The 23,684-nt window shown below is 31.6% G+C and overlaps 1 protein-coding gene across 1 annotated transcript; it reads right to left on the reverse strand.

Moving 5' to 3' along the window:
• Positions 1-10,293: 10,293 nt before the first annotated feature.
• LOC111690945 (chymotrypsin-2) lies at positions 10,294-11,441 on the reverse strand. Its single transcript, XM_023453557.2, has 2 exons — positions 10,597-11,441; positions 10,294-10,497 (listed from the first exon to the last, which is right to left on the reverse strand). Exons 1-2 carry the CDS (start codon positions 11,344-11,346, stop codon positions 10,333-10,335), a joined length of 915 nt encoding a protein of 304 aa, XP_023309325.2. The 5' UTR covers positions 11,347-11,441; the 3' UTR covers positions 10,294-10,332.
• Positions 11,442-23,684: the final 12,243 nt, after the last annotated feature.

Genomic DNA, 23,684 nt, shown 5'->3' on the forward strand with positions numbered 1-23,684 from the left:
GATGCGCCATCACATTTACAAAGTTATATCCATAGTAATTTTCAACGGCGGTAAGGGCGTGAGTTTTTACGATTATTACTTCTAAGTTAACATCCGGCTTTTATCCTTAAACAATTTTACATTAGAGTTTTACATGACACATACAAACACTTTGAATATTCAACATACTGTATGAACGAGTCATATGACATATCGCGCATTTTACATTATGTTGCTTTTAGAACTTTAATATTTACCCCATTTAGTTATGCATGTGTTGTAAATGTGTCCGTCTGTAAGTGTCTAAAGCCGTTATGATGCTAAACTTTTGTCATAATTGTTTCCGGTTGTACTTAGACTAGAGGAAAGATATGTGAATAACATCCGTTTCTTTTTTTGAAAAAGCTAATTAGAATTTCGAGGGAGTATGATTTATGTTGAATAGTTATGAATTAAATTATCCTTACAAGGCTTAAAATGTTTGGACGGAATCAATTGGAAATAATATTGTTTATTTTTGAAAGGATTACGTAAATACAAGTTCAATTTAATCGACGCAATAGGGGCCATCCTACGAGAAATTGGTCAAAAGGTAAAACTTTTGACAGGATTGGTTTTTTGAAGGAACAGGTATTTGTACCCTACAATATTATAGTGGGGATATATACCCCCTGGGGGCATGTTTCCATGATGAAATCTCCATCATGGTGTATTGCAATTTTGGGGGAAAGAGGTGCTACCAATACCTCTAGTCTGCCGGGACTATAATCTGATGATGTCAAATGTATCCTTGGCTTCGCCTCGGAATGATTTGGGATGAGGTCTAACAAAATAATCTGATATATAATCTGACAGTACTGGTGGCCAGTTGCCCGCAGAACTATGTCCTGGCTGATCACTTGATTGAGGTTCCTTCGGGATCCATGTAGTGGTTGTTGTTTAATACCCAAAATCGCGAAGAGAGAATGTTGGTTTAAGGACTGATATATCCTGTACCTAATAGATTGGATAATTCTCTCTTTGAACAGGTCTGTGTACAAAGCAGCATATGCTGGATTCCTAAACCCGATTGTTATCTCTTACCGGTCGTGTAGTGGGACGCCAGTATAAGCTGGGGAATTGTCAAGTCAGTATTCAATGGTTGCCTGTCATCCCGTAGATCAATCTTTATGATCATGAGAATGGAACTGATGCTAAAATTGGTGAAAGATGGCGAAAATCTCCATATATTGGAGTTAGTACTGACTTAGTATGCCTTTTTTTCGGGGAAGTTCTTCTCAAGAGGATATATTGATACATGCTGCGCGACTATTTGGAATTATTTGACTTTGGAAATTCCTATTTCCTTTGTTACATTGATCGGTTCATAAAAGAGGGATCCTGATCCATTTTGTTGGGTATTTCGGACTACCAAATATGTATCTAGGTGCTGTTGCCAAGACAACAGAGCCATCTCAGTAGTGTGGTTGCGCGGGCTTTAAGAGGTTAAGGAATGCACTGGAATGGGTCATTAGATGATGGAGATTGCATTTATATGACATCATAAGCGTGGTCACCTTCCGCTTTGCGGGAAGATTGATTTCACCTGATCTTGGGACTTGTCACGCCCTTCTATTGATTTTAGACCAGTGATTGCTTTTTCCTTTTCGGGATTTGCATATCCTATGCTGCCTGTCATTCTACATAGCTCGAGTACTTCAACAAAGTGCTTGTACATGGACCGAACATCCATGTACAAAAATTGCTACCTGAGTTCTTCATTAAGGAATTCAGGGGCGCATGGTAGACCGTCTCTAGTCTACCCATATTTCATAAAATATGTAAATGGTTTTTCATAATAAGTAGCTAATAAGTGAAAGGTATTAAAAATTCAGCATAGCTGAGTAGTGAAATGTAGTTTATTTTTTATTCCACTATTATTGAGCCAGTTATGAGCTTTAAAGTAATTTTTTGAAAGGTACATTATATGGGGAGAAAGCTATGGTCCTATGTTTGCCATACATCAAAGTAAAATTTCTGAGTGCATAATACTAACATGAACAAAATATCACGGTTGCTTTATAACTAACTGATTTATGACCCCTTTTTGCTGCATTCTTGGGTACCAATTGTATGGGGGCTAAGAGATATCATGGACCGATAATGTTCGGATATTTTTAATACCAAGCAATTCTTACCAATAGAGAAAATAAATGTGTAAATTTTCAACTAGTTATCTCATCCCGTGTTGTCCCTATCGCAATTTCAACAGACAGGCGGATGAACATAGCTTCATATTTCGGTGTGTTACAATCGGGATAACAAAATTAATATTCACGCTCATCTTTTTTGATGGTGAGCATAAAAATTATTTGAATAAATATTTTTCAAACAATATCTTTTCGGGCATTTCATAACAATCATTGACCAAAAACGGGACTTGGATGTTGGAAATTTCAAATATTTTCTGTTAATGTAATAGAACAGATATTATAAGATATGATTTAAAATATCCAGAATTCGATGTTATCAATATGTGTCACACGCCTCAAAATTCCAAAAGTAAAAAATAATAATTTCTCAAAAAAAATTATTTACATTTAACATAAATTTAAGTAATTTAAAGAAAATATAAGTTATAAACATATATATAAACAACATATCATAAATACTTCAAAAATCAATTAAACATATAAAATTGGAATCATGTACTCGTATCTTAAAAACAACAAACCCAAGATAAACCATTAAGAGAACATGTAGATTTTGGTTTGTTTAAATAAAGTGGCGCTAAAAATTACAAATCTAAATACTGTAAAAGATATTTAAAGGTGGACAAATGATTTTTTATAGCCGGAAGGTTTTTTGTCACAAAAATTAAAATATGATAAAAAAAATTAACGACGTCGTATAACTGGTTGTGATCACCGTACATGATCATTTATCATTTTTTATGTAAAATGTTAAAAACGTTTTGTATGTTGTTTTGTAGTTAGAAAACACAAAGATTTATTCAAATAATCTGTATTACAGAATTTAAGGAGTGAGATCGAAAAATTCTTAACATACATATATGTTTATAAAAAAGAAACCACTAAACTTACAGCTTTATTTTTTTTATTTGATTCAAATTATTATTACAATTTACAAAAAAAATATTTTTATAGTTTTAATCACTAGTGATGAAATTTTGAACCCTTTTCGGAAACCCTTCCATTAACGTTTTTATAGTGCTTTCTGTCACTTTGCTCGAACATGCAGTCCATCTCCGTTTAAAATCTACCACACTTTTGGACACCTTTTTTGTACTCTTCAATTCTCTTTTAACAAGAGCCCAATATCTCTCCACTGGCCTTAACTCCGGGCAGTTTGGAGGATTTGCCTCTCTTGGTACAAATACCACATTATTGTTGTACCACTCAAGGGCTTGTTTACCATAGTGACAGGATGCCAAGTCAGGCCAAAAATAAGTGGACACATTATGAAGTCTTATGAATGGAAGCAGCCTTTTTTGTAAACATTCCTTGATGTAAATTTCGGTATTTATAGAGCCCGTTGTAACAAATGATTGGCTTCTTTTGCCGCAACTACATATTGCTTGCCATACCAAGAACTTTCTGGGAAATTTTGTCTGCTTTTGGGTCCTAAACTTTTCTTCAACATTCCCTCGAGCATCAGCAACATAAAACTTTTGACCTGGAAGTTGCGAAAAATCTGCCAGAACATACGTTTCGTCATCCGTTATGCAGCAAGAATATTTTTTTTATAAAACTTGACTTCAATTTCCGTGCTCTGTTTTTGGCCTCTAAATTATTAGCAGCGTTCCTGTCAGGAACTTTTTGAGCCTTGTATGTTTTTAAACCTGCATAAGCTTTAACTTTTCGTACCAAATAGTCCGAGCACTGAGCTAACCGAGCTGCTTTCCTACCGGATGTGTTGGGAGCTCTTTTGAAAATGCGTTCTATTTTTTGGCTTTAGAAACATCATGTGGACCATTCCTTCTACCTGAACCAGATTTTCTATCAACTGACAAGTTCTCCCGGTACTGTTTAATAACATTGGAAACAGTTTGACGGCAGACCTTTGTATGCTTGGCCAACTTTTTGTAAGACCAAGTTGGGTTTAGTTGAAAATATTTAATAATTTCAGTACGCACTTTTTTCTGGTCACTCATTTTAATCAGATTAACAAAAAAAAAAATTAATATAATTGACATTACACATAATAACTGACATGTTTTTCAAAGGTAACTTGATCAAAAAAAATCAAATAATACTTTGGTTGAAAAATGTAATGAAAAACGTGTGTTAAGAATTTTTCGATCTCACTCCTTATTAACCTAAATTGTTATGTGAATGAATAGTGTTTAAATATTTCAATTGATAGTGTTTAAACAAAATTAACTGTTTTCACCTTATTGTTCCAAAGACTTTGACATTTATTAAATTGTAATCCTAGTTATCTTTTAAACCTATTGAGAAACTCCTTCAAGTCTTTAATAAATTTCCAATTAATTAATATCTTTATACAAAATATTTCCGTTATAAAAGATTCATAAATGTATAATTAAATTTACGTTTGCTTTGCAATCAATATGACTTTGATATCGAAAAAAAAAACACAAATAATTTGAACAAAAATATTTTGAGAAAACATACATACAGGGTCACAAACTTAAGGGTCAATGGTTTGAAATAAAAACCCAAATATTTCAAAAATCATTTCAATTAAACAAATAACAACAGCAATAATACAAATTTTAATAAATTATTTTATGAATATAAATACGCATTTTAAATGAAACGAAAAAAAAATAACGTTTAATTGATAGTGACACATGCCGGGGAAAATGGGTTGACAATGCCAAATCATATAAATATTCTCAGCAACCCAATAAACGTTGTAAAAATTAAAGAAATGTATGTATTTTTTTATTAGTATCTCTTGTTCACTTGTTTAACTGAACTGATTCATCTTTTAATTTGTTAACACAAGAAAACTTTTTTACATCTGGTTGTGGTGATTTTTTTATTGTAGAACTAAAATGAAAATATTTTTTAAAAAAAATTATTTATACTTTACACCAAGAATAATAAGAATAGTGAATTTTCGTCACTTTATCGAAACAGTCTCACAGTTAAAGGTTTAGATGCAATTTTCATTTAACATCAAAATCTTTAAAGCCAATCCATCCATATCTCACTCAAAGGAACAACCATTAAGTATCCTGCAAGTAACAACGTCTATTATGTTATTCAAATCGATCGGTCAAATCAACATTAATGGTAAGGCTGTCTCAAGAAAAGCTTTAAAATACGAAGAAGAAAGTAGAGGGCAACTAAAGGAAAAGGTAGCCACCTTAAACCAAAGTTTTCAAAAAAGACACCGTTATGATCTCCGCTACGCAGTATCCCACATGCAAAATTCAAATAAACAAGGTAGAAAATCTGATCAATAATGAAATAGTTTACTACGCATTCGCTTTAAATATGAAATGACCAATAGAGAGCATGGCGTAATGTGAAGGTATCCCTTCCTCCCTGAGCTGACAAAAAAAGGTTCTTAAAGTCCAATGTTTTCATAAGTTTTTATAAGTTTCATAAAATGGAATATCTTTACAGGAAAGAAAACCCCGAGAGAACTCTACTTGTAATAAGTTTTGACTTGGCTAGTCTTGCCAAGAACAAAGATAAGGCTTAGTTCGCCTATGTAGATATCAACTTTAAAATTAGAAAGTTACCAATCGGAAGGGATGTAAATGACCCGAAAAGGACACTAAGATGATAGCCACAGCATCATTAGCTACTATAGGCAACGTCAGGGAGTCAAATTCTAAAAGCAAGGACGATTGCCACTAACTCGTCAGAAGAAAGTCTCCGATTTCAAGAGGTTTTACAACAAGCCGCGACATGAATACTAAAATACCTAAGACGTTTAGGAGTTAAATCCTAAAAACGAGGGTAGTGAGAGAGTAGTATTCCTTTCCAAGATTGGACAGGTGCCAATTAAAAGACTATGCTTTGTACCCACCGGATCAATTATCATTTCAGGCAACATGAAGAAGTCAATTCCAATGAGCGAGGAGGTGATCACTATATTGATAGAAGACAGTTTAATTAATAAACATGATTGAGGATATCCAAATAAATCTCCATCGTAGCGAAACGGCTATATAGGTCTGATGGCTAAAATGAACCTAATAAAGTTTTATATCTTTAATTCGGGAACCATAGACGATTCGAAACAAAGTACAACAGAACAATTTCTTTCAGGCAGAAGTCCGAGCAGGAATAAATTTGACATCAATATGGGTTAACATATTTACTGACAACTAGAAGACAATTAGGGCGATATCAGGTGATATGGTTAAGTCTAAAACCTTATTGGATTGTAGGAAAACCTGAACCGACTACTTTTTGAGAGATAAACTCATAATCAGTAACAAAAGAACTTAATGAAAGGAAGTTGTAGGTTTAAGACGAACACAAAAACATTCGACGAAACGAGAAACAAATTAACAATTATGAATGTATGGACATGGTCGATCATATGATACCCTACACCAGTCAATATGTTAAATATGCGGATAATTTTTTTAACTTTATTCTGAATATTTTTACTTATTTTTGATTAAAAAAGAGATTTTATACCAGAGGGTTCAGACGTGTATAGCAAAATAGACTTAGAAAGTGATTCTAAGACGAATGGTACTTTAAGGTGGGTGTAGAAAGTTCAGAAAGTAATTCTAAGCCGTTTGGTATATATTAAGGTGGGTGTAGGACAAATATTTTTGAGCGTTACAAATATCAGTACAAACGCATAATATCCTCCCCACTATAAGGATGTAGGATATACAAATATGAAGTAATAAAAACGTTGTTAAAACCACAAAGATCCAAAGCGGTGACCATAACTAGAGAAATATAAGTAGACTAAGGTTAATGTTGAGATTTTTAGTGGATGGTGGGAACAGCTATAAAAATTGGATTTGAAAATTTAGACGAATATAGAGAATGTCGGGAGGGCAGTGAAACTGTGGAGCAATTTCTTTGCATGTGTAAGACTTTCTTCGAAATTCAATACAAATAGCTTGGAAGTGATATTATGCCCTCACAAATACAGATTGGAAAATTCTTAGCAATAAAATCCAGCAAACTAAAATTAGAGGAAAATGCCTCCATCGATATAAGTTTTGTATCAAACATTTTTCATTAAAATGGGCGGAGAACAGGACCGATAATAACCGATATATATTTCTTCAAGGGTCGCGTAAACGATAGAAATTTTAAACAAGTAAGAAATTACAGTCGGGCGAGGCCGACTGTACAATGGGACAATGGTATTGGAGCTATTGTATATCAATAGACTTTGGTATTGGACGAATTTAATACATATCGATCTGTAGTTTGTTCAATAGCTTATTAACCTCAGAAAATTATACTTTAAGGTGGATGAAGCACCAATATTTTAGGATGATGTTTTGCACAATTCCATTCCAGATTCATCTTCTTATGACTAATGAGAGTTTTTAGTTTTTGATGGGATTGGATATTTCCCTAAAAGTTTTTTTGATTTGCTTACATTATTTACAAATTTACTAATATTTGTTTTTTGAGAGTAAATTTCTTTTAAAAGAAAGAACTTACAGAAAGAAATCAATTTTAATTGATTTTAATGATCACTTTGAAATAACATACATATATACAACTCGTATTTGTATATTAATACTATAAAGAAAAAATAAATGCATACAATAACATATAAACCCAATAAACATTTTATTGCACAATAATTAGAAATTAAAGCAATTTGTCTTTAATGTTTAATGAAACATTTAAGATTTCTACACCATTCACAATTTTTTTAATAACTTTTAAAATGTTTACTACTGTTCTTTTTTTTCATAAAATATTTTTCTTATATATACTTTCCACATCATGAAATAGATGTTTCTCATGCACAACATCTTCACTAAAAATATTTATTGGGTTAATAAAACTAATAATTCATTTATTTGTTACCATTCAATTCATTCGAATTACTCAACTCTGTACACTTTCCAACCAAAGTTCTTAGTAGAAGTGACTTTGAGTTTATGGATGGCACTGCCATGTACAATTGGGTCGTCAATGAAATTCGTTTAAATAAATAAAATAAAAAAAAATATATTCTCATTAAGATTTTTATTGACAAACAAATTGAATTGATTGATTTAAATTAATTTATGGTTACTGTTGTTGTCTCTTTAGAATGTACACAAGATAAAAGGGGAAATAACTATATATGTATTTATATGACAACATTTACGTATAGAGGAGAATAACAATTTAAATTGTTTTTATTAAACACCCTGTATAGTATTCTTGTCAATTTTGCCGAATTGGAAAAACTGATTTTTCTATCAGTAATAGAAACAAGTAAGAGTGTTATATTCGGCTATGCCATCTACCATCTAACCTTGTTTGACTCGAATGAAACTTTCTTATGTCGAATTTTATCGTATTTTTAGGCCAGTTAAAAGCGTTAAAGTAATTTTCTGAAGGGGACCTTTTATAGGGGGGTAGGGTCAATTATGGGTCGATCCTCATAAAATTTGGCAGAATTTGGTTCGTATTAAATTTATTTGTGTCGAATTTCAACGCTACATTCGTATTTTAAAGCCATTAATTAGCGTTGCAGTCATTTTTGAAGGGGACCTTATATGGGGGGTAGGGTCAATCATGGACCGATCCTCATAAATTTTGACTCGTATGAAACTTACTTATGTCGAAATTCCTCTATATCTAGCATTTTTAAGCCAGTAATGAGCGTTAAGTCCTTTTGTGAAGCGAACCTTTAGGGTAGAGTCAATTATGGACCGATCCTAATAAAATTTTTCATAGTGATTTTGGATAATAAGAATCTCACTTATGATGAATTTCATCGCTATATTCGTATTTTAAAACAAGTTATGACTGTTAAATCTGGTTTTTGAGGGGCCACTTGTATGGGAGCTATCCGAAAAAGTGAACCGATATTGCCCATTTTCAATACCAAACAAACCTTACCTATAAGAAATATTTATGTAAAATTTCAACACTCTTGCTCTTTCCATTCGGACTCTATTGTGCTTTCAACAGACAGACGGACAGACATGGCTATATCGTCTTAGAATTTAATTACGACCCAGAATATATATACATTTGTGTGTCTATGACCAATATTTCGATGTGTTACAAACGGAATGACAAAATCAATATACCCCCAAATCTTTTTTGAAAGCTGCTTTTCGAGGGGCCTCTTGTATCGGGGCTATCCGAAAACGTGGACCGATGTAGCCCATTTCCAATACCAAACAAACCTTAACTATGAGAAATATTTATGTGAAATTTCAACACTCTAGCTCTTTCCTTTCGGACTCTATCGTGCTTTCAACAGACAGACGTACAGACATGGCTAGATCGTCTTAGAATTTAATTACGACCCAGAATATATATACTTTTGTTGGTCTATGACCAATACTTCGATGTGTTACAAACGAAATAACAAAATCAATATACCTCCCATCTTTTTTGATGGTGGGTATAAAAATGTATCGAAGCATTTATATTGTTTTTATTGGAATTTTTTGAGATGGCAGCCGAAATTCATTATTTTTGTGGTTACCGACTTTAAAGTTATGTTACTTATATGAAAGTAAACACTGTGAAACTAGGAAGCGCAAAAATTTGATAGTTAATAGACCGTAGCTCTTACACAGAGGGAAAAAGACGTTTTCAAATTATACACACCTGGTACCAAATTCACAGCAAAGTATTTATAATTTTTCAATAACATCCGTTGTCAAAGTATAAACATACGCACGACAATTCAATGTAATATTGACCATTGAATTATCTTCAAAATTGAGACCTGTAATTTGATTACGGATATAGCTAAATCGATTCATAAATTATTATATACTTTAAGGTTTAATATTATTGTGCGTTACTAAATTCAGCATAAACCCACTAAAGTGGTGTAGGGTATAAAAACCGAGGTTAATAGGGTATAAAAGCGAGGTTAATAATTCCAATTCAATTAAACGTTATGAATTTTTGGCCGCTACCTACATATAATGGTCCACTGTAAACCGCAAGTTTATTGAAACTGCAATGCTGTTGTAGTAAAATGGTTCCATGACAAACATTTTTACACTTTAGCCATTTCGTTGCACTTTACTTTTAATTTTACGCAAATTCAAAGTAAAAATAGATAATCTATGCAATACATACAGTATTTGTAGAATACGTACATACAATAGCTATTCGAAACAATTTCATGCTTTAATTTTTCTATTCAAACACATGCATAATACACTTCTTTTTTATGGTTAACTCTTTATTATTTACAACTTTATGGTATTTCACTGGTAATAACTTTAGTAATGTAGGGTAGAAAGCTGGAAACTCTTGAGTAAACATCAGGTCTGCCTTGGGCACAGGTGGCTGAACCGTATGAAACAACACCAACAAGTTGTGCCGGACCTTGTGTATTAATCAATGGACCACCAGAATCACCCTGGAAAAGATAACAATAACACAAAGCAAAATTTGTTTATTGGAGTTACAGAAAAATATGTAAAGTAGAAATTGACTTAAAAGAAAATAACCCACTTACCATACAAGATCCCTGTCCTACAACTGACAATGCACAAATCTCATTTTGAGTCACTCTAAAACCCTTTCTGCCACACTCCTCATTTGTAATTGTCTGATAATCTAATTGTTGTAATTTATCTGGTAGACCTGTTGCTGCTGTTGGACTTGTAGATCCCCATCCCGTTACACGCACTTTAATCCTATCTCGTATACGACTTGTACTGCCCAAACTAATAGTTCCGATATTATTACGATGTAAGTTAAAAGCAGGTTGAACTTTTAATACAGCTATATCATTTATAATCCTTGGACTTAAGGAAAATTTTGGATGTACACGTTTAGCCGAAGCCCTGTGCCTCTGTCCTCCCGAATTCCAAATTAAAGTACCCGCCACTATATGTATATCCTCAGGTTTCATTTTGTCCACACAATGAGCAGCGGTTAGCACATGACTGGAACTTATAATGGAACCACCACAGAAATGACGCCAGCGATTACGTCGATATGCTTGTAGGGATACTTGAAAAGGTACAATTTTTGTAACCACTTGTCCACCATTTACCCGAGAGTCATTAAATTTGTTATCATTATTATTGACAACGTCAATATTTCTAAAGAGGTCTAACACACTTAATGAATCTTCCGTAACGTCGATTTCTTCATATTCTTCAGCTTGTTTTGTGAGTAAATTATTTTCATCCGTTTGAGCTTTCACCGTCACGAAAAGCAATATTAAAACTGCACCAATTTTCAGAATAATTTTAAGCATTATACTTGTTAATTATCTGTTAAAATACTTTATGTAATCTTCAATAACGACTCGCTTTTATATGGATAAAAAATAGGTTATATTATAAGATAAATCTCATGCTATATATATCTTATTTGCCTTAATATGCACACTTTTGATAAAAATTTGGATTATTTAATATGTTTAAATCTTATGCAAATAACAAAGGTGTAGTTAACGGTAACCCAAATTAATTGAAATCAGGGGAATAAAAGTTTAAACTGTCATAACTCGTATATCTTAAATATATACAACTAGCATACCCTGGGTGTTTCGCTACCCTAACTTAAATTAAATAGATTCAAAATTTTGTTTACTTTTATAGAAAATTAAAATTGATTAAACATTTTTTTAATGCTTCAGTTTTATACGTTTAATAAATTCTCATTTAATAAGGACCGTGTGTTCCGGTTAACCATTATAAAGAATCTAAAAGATACTATTTGAAGAATAGAAAAGTACCAAATAGTTCCCACTTACAGAATATTATTCAGTGAAGACCATGTATGTTAAAATTAATGTTCTTAGGTTGAATATTTTAGAAAATTAAAAAAGAACAATTTATGAGATAAAAAGTTCTAAAAAGTTGTCTCTTAATGAATCTTATTCAATGAGGACCGTGTATGTTTAATAATCATGTGTTTTGAGTTCATATTAAAGAACATACATAGAATATCATTTAAAGGAAGAAAAAGTACCAAAAGTGGAATAAATTTTACCTAAGTGGAATGTACTAATAAAAAAGAGTACAATGTTTCCCTTTTTCGCTTAGAAATATAATTTTTACAAAATGTTCCGTATTTAAATGTATATATAACAGATAAAACTCAAACGATTCAAATCTGCATTCATTTGTTCGAGAAAAATTGTGTTTTCAAAAAGGTACCAAACAATTTACTCGAATTTGGTCCTATATAGGCCTTAGTACTCGAATTCCAAAATAATATACCAATAGCTAATTTTGTGTGAGTAAATAAACTACTTTTTAAAATTTTATAAAAATTGGCTCAATGAGTTTGAATAAAATAAAATTTTCCGTTTTATCCCTTTGGTACTTTTTTCCCCAGTGAAATAGCAAAAATTTTATTACCATAATATTATTATAGAGTTAGTCCGATATGTAATAGGAATAATTCAATGAACCGAAAAAGTTTTCTTAATGTGCTATAAAAAAGTACCATAAATACAATTTTCTCCCTTTTACACCCTAAAATGACTGAATTTTAAAAAAGTACGAAACAGGTGTCTCATAATTTTGGGAGATGTATCCAAAATATTTAGAACAAGTAAGAGTGTTATATTCGGCTATGCCGAATCTTTTATACCCACCATCAAATCACTGTTATATAAATGAACTTTGATATTTTGAATATTTTATTATTATATATCGATATTAATGAGGGTAACATTTGAAAGAGGTCCATTAATGGGGGTTTTACTATTGACAGTGCTAATTTTTATAGCGAGTAGGGGTATTTATACATACATATATGGACCAATTCTCATTAAAGTCTGTAGGAAGATTTCAGTTCCTTATTTGTTTAAAATTTCATCGATCTACTTGTATTTTGAAGCCACTAAAGAGCATTAAAGTTATAAAAAATATGGTAGTGAGATTTTAAATCAAAATTGTTTTATGTCGAGTTGCATTGCGGTATTCGTATTTTTCGCGTCATTTCTGGGGCGGAATTTATATGGGGAATTGATCCTCATAAAAATTGATAGAGTGATTTCGGTTCCTATAAAAGAGATAGAGATATTAGCTTACATGAAACTAGTTTATGTTGAATTTCATAAATCTACTAGTATTTTTAAGCCAGTACTGAGCTTTAAAGTCATTTCCTGAAGGGGCCTTATATGGGGGTAGCGTCAATTATAGACCGTTCTCCGTAAAATTTTGTAGAACGATCTTAGTTCCTACAGGTCAGGTTCATATCGAATTTCATCGCTTTACTTGTTTTTTATTGCTTTACTCGTGTTTTTGATGGGGACATTATATGGGGGTAGGTCAATTAAGGCTCGATCCACATAAAATTAGGTTAAGAGTTTTTGACTGGCAAGAAACTTAATTGAGTCGAATTTTATTACTATTCTCGTATTTTTAAGCCAGTAATGGGTCTTGAAGTATTTTCTGATAGGGACCTTATGTTAGGGTTATGGTCAATTAAGGCCTGTTCCACATAAAATTTGGTAAAGAGATTTTGGCTTGTGAAAAACTTACTTCTGTGAAATTTCATCGCTATACTCGTATTTTTAAGGCAGTAATGAGCGTTAAAGTAGTTTTATGGAGGGGACCTTATATGGGGGTGTAGGGTCAATTATAGACCGATCCACATAAAATTTGCTGGATACCTAAGATACATACTTATGTCAAATTTCTTCGCTATATTCGAATTTTAAGCCCATAATTAACATTAAAGTCGTTTTCTGAAGGGGGCCTTATATGGGGGGAAGGGTCAATTGTGAACCGATCCACATAAAATTTGGTAAATTTTGACTTGTATAAATCTTACTTCTGTATAATTTCATTGCTATAATCCGATTTTTAAGCCAGTAATGAGCATTAAAAATTTATGGGGGGACTTCTTATGGGAGGTAGGGTCAATTATAGACCGATCCACAATTATGGACCGATCTACATAAAATTTCATAGATAGGTTTTGGCTAGTAAGAAACTTACTTATGTCAAATTTCATCGCTATACTTGTATTTTTAAGCGAGTAATGAGCGTTAATGTCATTTTCTGAAGGGGACGTTATATGGGGGGTAGGGTCAATTATGGACCGATATACATAAAATTTGGTTTTGAGATATTGGCTTACATAAAACTTATGTGTGTCGAATTTCATCGCTATATTCCCATTTTTAAGCCAGTAATGAGCGTTAAAGTCATTTTCTGAAGGGGACCTTATATGGGGGGTAGGGTCAATTATGGACCGATCCACATAAAATTTCATAGAGAGGTTTTGGCTAGTAAAAAACTTACTTATGTCAAATTTCATCGCTATACTTGTATTTTTAATCGAGTAATGAGCGTTAAAGTCATTTTTTGAAGGGGACGTTATATGGGGGGTAGGGTCAATTATAGACCGATATACATAAAATTTGATTGAGAGATATTGACTTGCATGAAACTTATGTGTGTCGAATTTCATCGCTATATTCCCATTTTTAAGCCAGTAATCAGCTATTTAGTCATTTTCTAAAGGGGACCTTATATGGGGGGTAGGGCCAATTATGGTCCTATGTCCGCCATAATGCAGAAATATTTTTCAGATGTCAAAAAACTGACCTATGCGAAATTTTGTGGTATTTGCTTCATAAACAACGAATTGGTGAATATTTGAAGCTATTTATACAATATAAAATATATTTTATTCCGATCAATAAAATATATTTTGGGAAAATTTCATCTCAATATCTCTTATTTTGTGGACGCTATCGTGCCAACAACAGACAGACGGACGGACATGGCTAGATCGTCTTAGAATCTTACGAGGTCCCAGAATATATATACTTTATGGGGTCTTAGAGCAATATTTCGATGTGTTACACACGGAATGACAAAATCAATATACCCCCATCTTTATTGATGGTGGGTATAAAAATTTTATTATGTTAATTAGTTCAAAAGTTATAAAGGGCCAAAAAAGGTACCAAAATCACCTTTGTTACACATTTTTACCCCTTAAAAGTACGAATTTAAAAAAAGTGCCAGACACCCATCTGTTCATACAGGTGCATTTATAATTTTACTTGTATCACTAATATTGTGTAAGATAATTAAAAAACGTTTTTTTCCCCTTTTTAACCGTAAATGTGCAAATTTCCAAAAATCCCTCCTTAGTGGAACTATATAATCAAAAACACATCTACTGTCAAAATTTCATGATTCTAGGTTAAACCGTTTGGGCTGTGCGATAATGAATCTGTTAGTCAGTAACGCTACTCTTTTATATATATATTATATATATATTATATATATATATATATATTAATATATATATATATATATATATATATATATATATATATATATTATATATATTATATTATATATATTATAATATATATTTATATATATATATATATATATATATATATATATATATATATTATATATATATAATATATATATATATATATATATAATATATATATATATGATAAATTGCTCTTTTATGGTCTTCGATTTTGCTAATACATAAAAAGGAATAGGGCTTCAGGAAATGTCACACAGTAGCTCTTAATATAGAGAACAGGTGTTATATGGCAATAGATGTATAATTCGAAGATCCTAGGAGCTGGTCCACACTAGGAAACTTTTGTTGAGAAACTTTTTCTTAATTCACTTTTAAACTTTCCTTAAGATCAACACATAGAAACTTTTGTTTCAGAAAAATAGTTCCCTAGTGTGGACCGGTATTAGGTAAACCTTAGGGGACATAGGTCCTTGCACCGTTTTGTAAGAATCAAGTTAATCAAACACGCAGCGTAATTAGGTGACTATGACATTTATGAAAGCCCACAGTTTTTCTAAAAATAGCGGTTATATATATATATATATATATATATATATATATATATATATATATATAATATATATAATATATATTATATATATATATATATATATATATATATATATATATAATATATATTATATATATATATATATATATATATATATATATATATATATATATATATATATATATATATATATATATATATAGATAAATTGCTCTTTTATGGTCTTCGATTTTGCTAATACATAAAAAGGAATAGGGCTTCAGGAAATGTCACACAGTAGCTCTTAATATAGAGAACAGGTGTTATATGGCAATAGATGTATAATTCGAAGATCCTAGGAGCTGGTCCACACTAGGAAACTTTTGTTGAGAAACTTTTTCTTAATTCACTTTTAAAGTTTCCTTAAGATCAACACATAGAAACTTTTGTTTCAGAAAAATAGTTCCCTAGTGTGGACCGGTATTAGGTAAACCTTAGGGGACATAGGTCCTTGCACCGTTTTGTAAGAATCAAGTTAATCAAACACGCAGCGTAATTAGGTGACTATGACATTTATGAAAGCCCACAGTTTTTCTAAAAATAGCGGTTATAAATAAATTTTATATACATGTTCTAGATTTTATTTTAATTAAGATTATATAGTCTTTATTTGTCTATATGAAGATACTGCAACACGTTTATTATCATTCAACACACAAATTTACATACATTTATATAGAAATGTTAAAAATTACCTTTATAAAAAGAAATATAAACCGAACGTGACATCCTTTCATTAACACACACACAACTTAGTTTTTTAGTATGTATGTAAATAAGTATAATATTTTCCTTTTGACTCATTATAAGCAACTAATCTCTTGTTAAAACATATTAAAAAATGAAAAAAAAGATATTTTTAATAATCTTTTCATAAGACATTTATTTATATTATATTTTGTTTACTTACTACACATATCCTTTGATATGTTAAGCCGTTTGAAATGAAAAGACAAAAAGGCTGACATTTAATCAGGACAAACGATTAACTTTGTCGTCTTGTAGCGAAGGGTTATATTACAGCAACCTACATAGTTTCTTTATACCAATCATGAAACAAGATAAGGGGAGTATATTTATTTTATCATTTCGCGTGTAACATATCGAAATATTGCATAAAGTATATACATACATAGGAAATTTCATGTCAAGTGACCAACTTTAGAAATATATGTCTTCCGTTTTGGATAAAATTTAGAAAAAAACTTTGGAAATGATAAAGAAATAGCTTTCTAAACTGCCTTGTCCATTTTTTTCTAGGACTAATAGGTGAAAAGCTATACTCATTTCAATAAAACCCTGTATGGCCGAAATGTCCAAGTATGACCCTCTCTAATCTCGGTAGTTTTTTGAGTTGGGTCACTAACATGAAATTCCCCAAATATATTCTGGGTGCTCATAAGATTTTGAAACATTCTAACTATGCCCGTCTGTCTATGTTTATAAAAAAGATAATAAAAAGATAAAATTTTTTCCAAAATATACATTATCGATCAGAGAATTTTGGTATTGAAAATGGGAAATATCAGTCCAAGATATTTCTGCAATAAAATTTGACAAGGATAGGTTATATAGAAACTGAAATCTCTCAACAATCACCCCTATTCTGCATTTCGATTACGTTTATCGTTTATCGATTACGTTCATTTAGGTATACAACGATTGAACGATATATCTTCAGAAAATGTCTTAGTCAAGTACAACGATGAAACTCGACACGGATAAGTTTTATAGACCATATTTTCTATGGATCAGTTCATTATTGCTATGGGTAGGTGCAATTATGAACTGATCCTCATAAAATATGGTTTAGAAAAATAACATTCAGATGGACTTTGTAATATTTATGTATTGATTTTTTTTTAGAATTTATCGCAAAAATTTAATGTATGTTGCGTTTTAGATTCCTTTTATAAAGTGATCTGGATAGCAGTCCTTCGCAGGAGTTTGTGACACTTTTGAAATTGTCACAACGTCCATACACTGAAAATAATCCATGCTCAACTTTACGAAAAAAATTTCGTAACTTCTATTTCCGTAAAATTTACAAAAATTTCGTGTAAAAAAAATTTTGAACTAAAATTAGAAAATTTATTTTGAATGAATTAATATTTCGTAAATTTTACCATATTTATTCAAAATTCCCTTTTTTTCAATTTATGTAAATTAATTTTTTCAAGAATATTTTGCATTATACTAAAATATTTCATACAATTTTGTATATATTACGAAAGAATTTCGTGGTGCGAAACAACGAAAAATTCGTACAATGTACGACATTTTTCGTATATATTAAGCATGGATTTTTTTCAGTGTAGATACTATGACTCAATGTCAATTTAATTTCGAATAGAGGATACTTTTGACACTAATATTAAAAATTAAATAAATAAACTACTATAGCTATTCAATAAACATATACCTACAAACTAGCAAAAATATTCTCGAAGACAACATTTTGTTCTTAAGAATTGCAATATAACAGACCATAAACAAAGAAATTCTAACTTTATCACAATCTACTATTTTTTATTTTATTTATATTTATTTTATAAGAAAAATAACAAAAACAGATGATTCTTTAGTGCTGTGCTCTCCACACTGTTTTCGTAATTCAAAGAAAACTAAACGATAACTTTATTACTGTGAAATTTTCATGCTGATTTTAACAAAATGTAGACAAAAAGTTTTTTTCTTTTTTTGCTTATGATACATTTTGGCAAAGTAAAATATATAACAATAACAACAGAATGAAAATAAAATCAAATAAAATTTAGGCAGCATTAACAATATTGAAAGTCCTCTACAGGAGAGATGTGTCAAAATTGTTTTCGGTCTAAAATTTGTTCTTTTCTAGACTTTGTTTAAACGAAGAATGACAGGAGAATCCCATTTTCAAAAAAAAATATACGTTATTATCAGAAAATTATAGTTTTGAAAATCGGTCCAAGATTTAACATAGCTCCCATACAAATTTTGTACAAAGGTTAAAACAGTTAAAAATTTTATGACAATAAAGCAATTGCTACAAAATTCGCACATATCAGTTTTTTACTTCCACAAATTAAATTCTGAATTATGACAGATATCGGTCCATAGTTCACAAACAAAATCAGTCCAAAATGCTAATTTCTGAGTTAAAAATAAATATACAGCAATATAATTCGACACGGCTAAGTTTTTTAGGAACTAAATTTATGTAGTGTTGGTCCTAATGTCCCCTTCAGAATGGTTGAAAGGATTATTACTATATACCAGGCGTTTCTAAGTCATTGTAATTCTGTACTCAGCTAATATAGCTTTTTTAGTTTTAGAACAACATATTTTTTTAGTTTTTTTAGCCCCCCGGGGGCTTGTTTCCATGATGAAATCTCCATTTTAACAAAATGTAGACAAAAAGTTTTTTTTCTTTTTTTGCTTATGATACATTTTGGCAAAGTAAAATATAACAATAACAACAGAATGAAAATAAAATCAAATAAAATTTAGGAGCATTAACAATAACAAGGATCCCCCGGGGGGCATGTTTCCATGATGTATTGCAATCCCCGGGTAAAGAGGTGCTACCAATACCTCTAGTCTGCCGGGACTATAAACTGGTGATGTCAAATGTATCCTTGGCTTCGTCTCGTAATGATTTGGCATGCGATCTAACCAGAGCACCATATAATCTGGCACTAAGGGTGGCCAATTGCCCGCAGGACAATTGGCCTGGCTGGTTAGTTAGTAAAGGTTCCTTCGGGATCCACGTAGTGGCTGTGCTTTAATACCTAAAATCTCGAAGAGAGAATGTTGGTTTAAGGACTGATATATCTTATACCTAATAGGTTGGATAAATCTCTCTTTGAACAGGTCTGTGTACAAAGCAGCATATGCTGGATTCCTAAACCCAATGTCTTACCATTCGTGTAGTGGAACACCAGTATATGCTGGGGAATTGTCAGGTCAGTATTCAATGCTTGCCTGTCATCCCGTAGATCGATCTTTATGATCATGGGAATGGATCTGATGCTAAAATTGGTGAAAGATCGGGAAAGTCTCCATATATTGGAGATTAGTACTGATTTAGTATGGCTTTTTACGCTTCGGGGAAGTTCTTCGGTGCTGTTGCCATCTCAACAGGATATATTGATACATGCTGCGCGACTATTTGTCGGGGCAATTATTGGAATTAATAGACTTTGGAAATTCTTACTTCCTTTGTTACATTGATCGGTTCATAAAAAAGGGATCCTGATCTATTTTGTTGGCTATTTCGGACTACCAAATATGTCTCTAGGTGCTGTTGCCAAAACAACAGAGCCATCTCAGTAGTGTGGTTGCGCGGGCTTAAAGAGGTTAAAGAATGCACTGGAATGGGTCATTACATGATCGTACCGTTAATCATTTTTATGTTAAACATGTATCGAAAATTTTCCTTATTAATATTGTTAATATTGTTCACTAGAAGAATTTCGTTTTCTTGTAAAGATCGGTACTTAATCTATTATTGTTTTGCTTGTTATAATGCTAGGTATTAACAGAATGATTTCACCAAATTCATTTGAAAAACTTTTGTTTAAGTCTCTAAGCAATTTGTTTATAACTCAAACTCACTATAGAGTACTCTAAAAATGATCAGTAGGATAAAAAGGCAAATACAATGGTGATACCCTGCTTATTGTTATGTTAGGTTTTTGGGGTTTTGTTCCTGTCATGCCTTTAACATTTGCTTCGACTTTTTTTTCGTTTTTGTTCTTTTTCATTTTATTGTACCACAATAAAAATGCATTTTAATCATTTCGATCAACAGCGTTAAAATCATCCTGCGTCAACAGTTTTATTGTTTACTTGATCTTCTGCCGCCACACATTTTGCTCTCAGTTTTAACAAGTTTATTATCAGCTTAAATGCATCTGACAAAAAGAGTTTTTACGTCTAAGAGACTGTCTTCCTTTTTCCTTCATCACATTCATTTTACCAGACCACTATGCGCCATCATTATTATGACATTCAAAGGAAAGATTTGAAACAATTTTAAAGTTCATCGGAAAGCCAACGTATTGAAGAAACTAAACTGACACAGAAAAGCAATACACAAGATACATACATACTACCAAATCATGTGTGGTCATTTTTAGGAACTTGATTTTATGACGATATTTTTAAAGTGATTTATTTTGAAGACTTTACCTTGCTTACCAAGTCAATATTTGTAAGAGAAAATAAACAGCTTCAATGATCGTTTTACGTCACGCCATTTGATCATTTTTATGACGACCAATATTAAAGAATAAAACTAAAAAAGAGTAAACTCAAACGGTAGCTCCCATTAATAGTCTCGTGCTTACGATTGACATCTGGGTTAAGCCCTTTTGTGTTAAAAAAATTCTAAAACAAAAGTTATGCAAATATAGTTGCCACCTAAGGTGATATTTTATTGGCAAACAACACTTATACTGCTACATAAATAAATTATTAGTTGTAGGTATGCCAGGGTCGGCTGAAAAAGATTAGTTTATGGCCACAAACTAGCTCATTTTGGCTATGTTTTGTTGCAAAAGAACGCCATAAAAATATTCTAATTTATCACATTTGCCTCTAAATTTGATGTGGGAGTAGTTTTTTTTTCTTAACGAATAAGGTTAGTACTTGATGTTTTATGGCGTACATAAATATTATTGCCAGTCAAATGAATAATTTGTGAGCTTTAAAATTGGAAATACAACTTAAATGGATTTTATGAGTAGAGAGTTTTTGTTTTTTTAGTTTTATTACTCTTAAAATCTTTACTTCAACTCGATCACTTTATGTACCTTTTATAAAAAGATTTCTTGAATTTCAATTTCACACAAGATCCAACCAAAAACTTAGATTGAACAAGAACAACAAGTAAGAGTGTTATATTCGGCTATGCCGAATCTTTTATTACCATCAAATCACTGATATATAAATGAACTTTTATATTTTGAATATTTTATTATTATATATCGATATTAATGAGAACATCAGGGTAACATTTGAAAGAGGTCCATTAATGGGGGTTTTACTATTGACAGTGCTGATTTTTATAGGGAGTAGGGGTATTTATACATACATATATGGACCAATTCTCATAAAAGTCTGTAGGAAGATTTCAATTCCTTATTTGTTTAAAATTGCATCGATCTACTTGTATTTTGAAGCCATTAAGGAGCATTAAAGTCATAAAATATTGTAGAGAGATTTTAAATCAAAACTGTTTTTCTAGGGCGGAATTTATACGGGGTGGTGTTATTATGGACTGATCCTCATAAAAATTGATAGAGAGATTTCGGATCCTATAGAAGAGATAGGATATTAGCTTACACGAAACTAGTTTATGTCAAATTTCATAAATCTACTAGTATTTTTAAGCTAGTACTGAGCTTTAAAGTCATTTTCTAAAGAGGCCTTATATGGGGGTAGCGTCAATTATAGACCGATCTCCGTAAAATTTTCTAGAACGATCTTGGTTCCTACAGGTCAGGTTTATATCGAATTTCATCGCTTTACTCGTTTTTTAGCCCAGTAATTAATTTTTTGATGGGGACATTAGGTCAATTAAGTCTCGATCAACATAAAATTAAGTTAAGAGTTTTTGACTAGCAAGGAACTTAAGTGAGTCGAATTTTATTATTATACTCGTATTTTTAAGCCAGTAATGGGCCTTAAAGTATTTTTCTGATAGGGTCCTTATGTTGGGGGTAGGGTCAATGGACCGATCCACATAACATTTGGTAGAGAGATATTGCCTAGTATAAAACTTATTTCTGGGAAATTTGGTAAAGAGATTTTGGCTAGTATAAAACTTACTTATGTTAAATTTCATCGCTATAGTCGTATTTTTAAGCTAGTAATGAGCGTTATAGTAATTCTATGGAGGGGACTTCATATGAGGGGTAGGGTCAATAATGGACCGATCCACATAAAATTTCATAAAGATTTTTTGTCTGGTAAGACACTTACTTATATCAAATTTCATCGCTATATCCGATTTTTAAGCCAGTAATGAGCGTTAAAGTCATTTTCTGAAGGGAACCTTATATTAGGGGGTAGGGTCAATTATAGACCGATCCCCATAAAATTTCATAGAGGGTTTTGGCTAATAAGAAACTTAATTATGTCAAATTTCATCACTATACTTGTATTTTTAAGAGAGTAATGAGCGTTAAAGTCATTTCCTGAAGGGGACCCAATCCCCCATATAGGGTCAATTATGGACCGATATCCATAAAATTTAGTGGAGAGATATTGACTTACATGAAACTTATGTGTTTCATCGCTATATTCCCATTTATAGGCCAGTAATCAGCTATTTAGTCATTTTCTAAAGGGGACCTTATATGGGGGTAGAGCCAATTATTATATTGCAGACGCCTAAAAACTGACCTATGCGATGTGGTATTTGCTCCATAAACAACGAATTTGTGAATATTTGAAGCTATTTATACAATATTCCGGGGGGTACATTTGTATGGGGGCTATGTGAAATCGTTGACCGATTTTGCCCATTTTCAATACCAAACATTTCTGGTGAATAAAATATATTTTGGGAAAATTTCATCTCAATATCTCTTATTTTGTGGACGCTACCGTGCCAACAACAGAGAGACGGACAGATGGACGGACATATCTAGATCGTCTTAGAATCTTACGAGGTCCCAGAATATATATATATATATATATATATTTTATAGGGTCTTAGAGCAATATTTCGATGTGTTACACACGGAATGACAAAATCA

Source organism: Lucilia cuprina, chromosome 4 (assembly GCF_022045245.1).
Source record: "Lucilia cuprina isolate Lc7/37 chromosome 4, ASM2204524v1, whole genome shotgun sequence".
NCBI classification, from domain to species: Eukaryota; Metazoa; Arthropoda; class Insecta; order Diptera; family Calliphoridae; genus Lucilia; species Lucilia cuprina.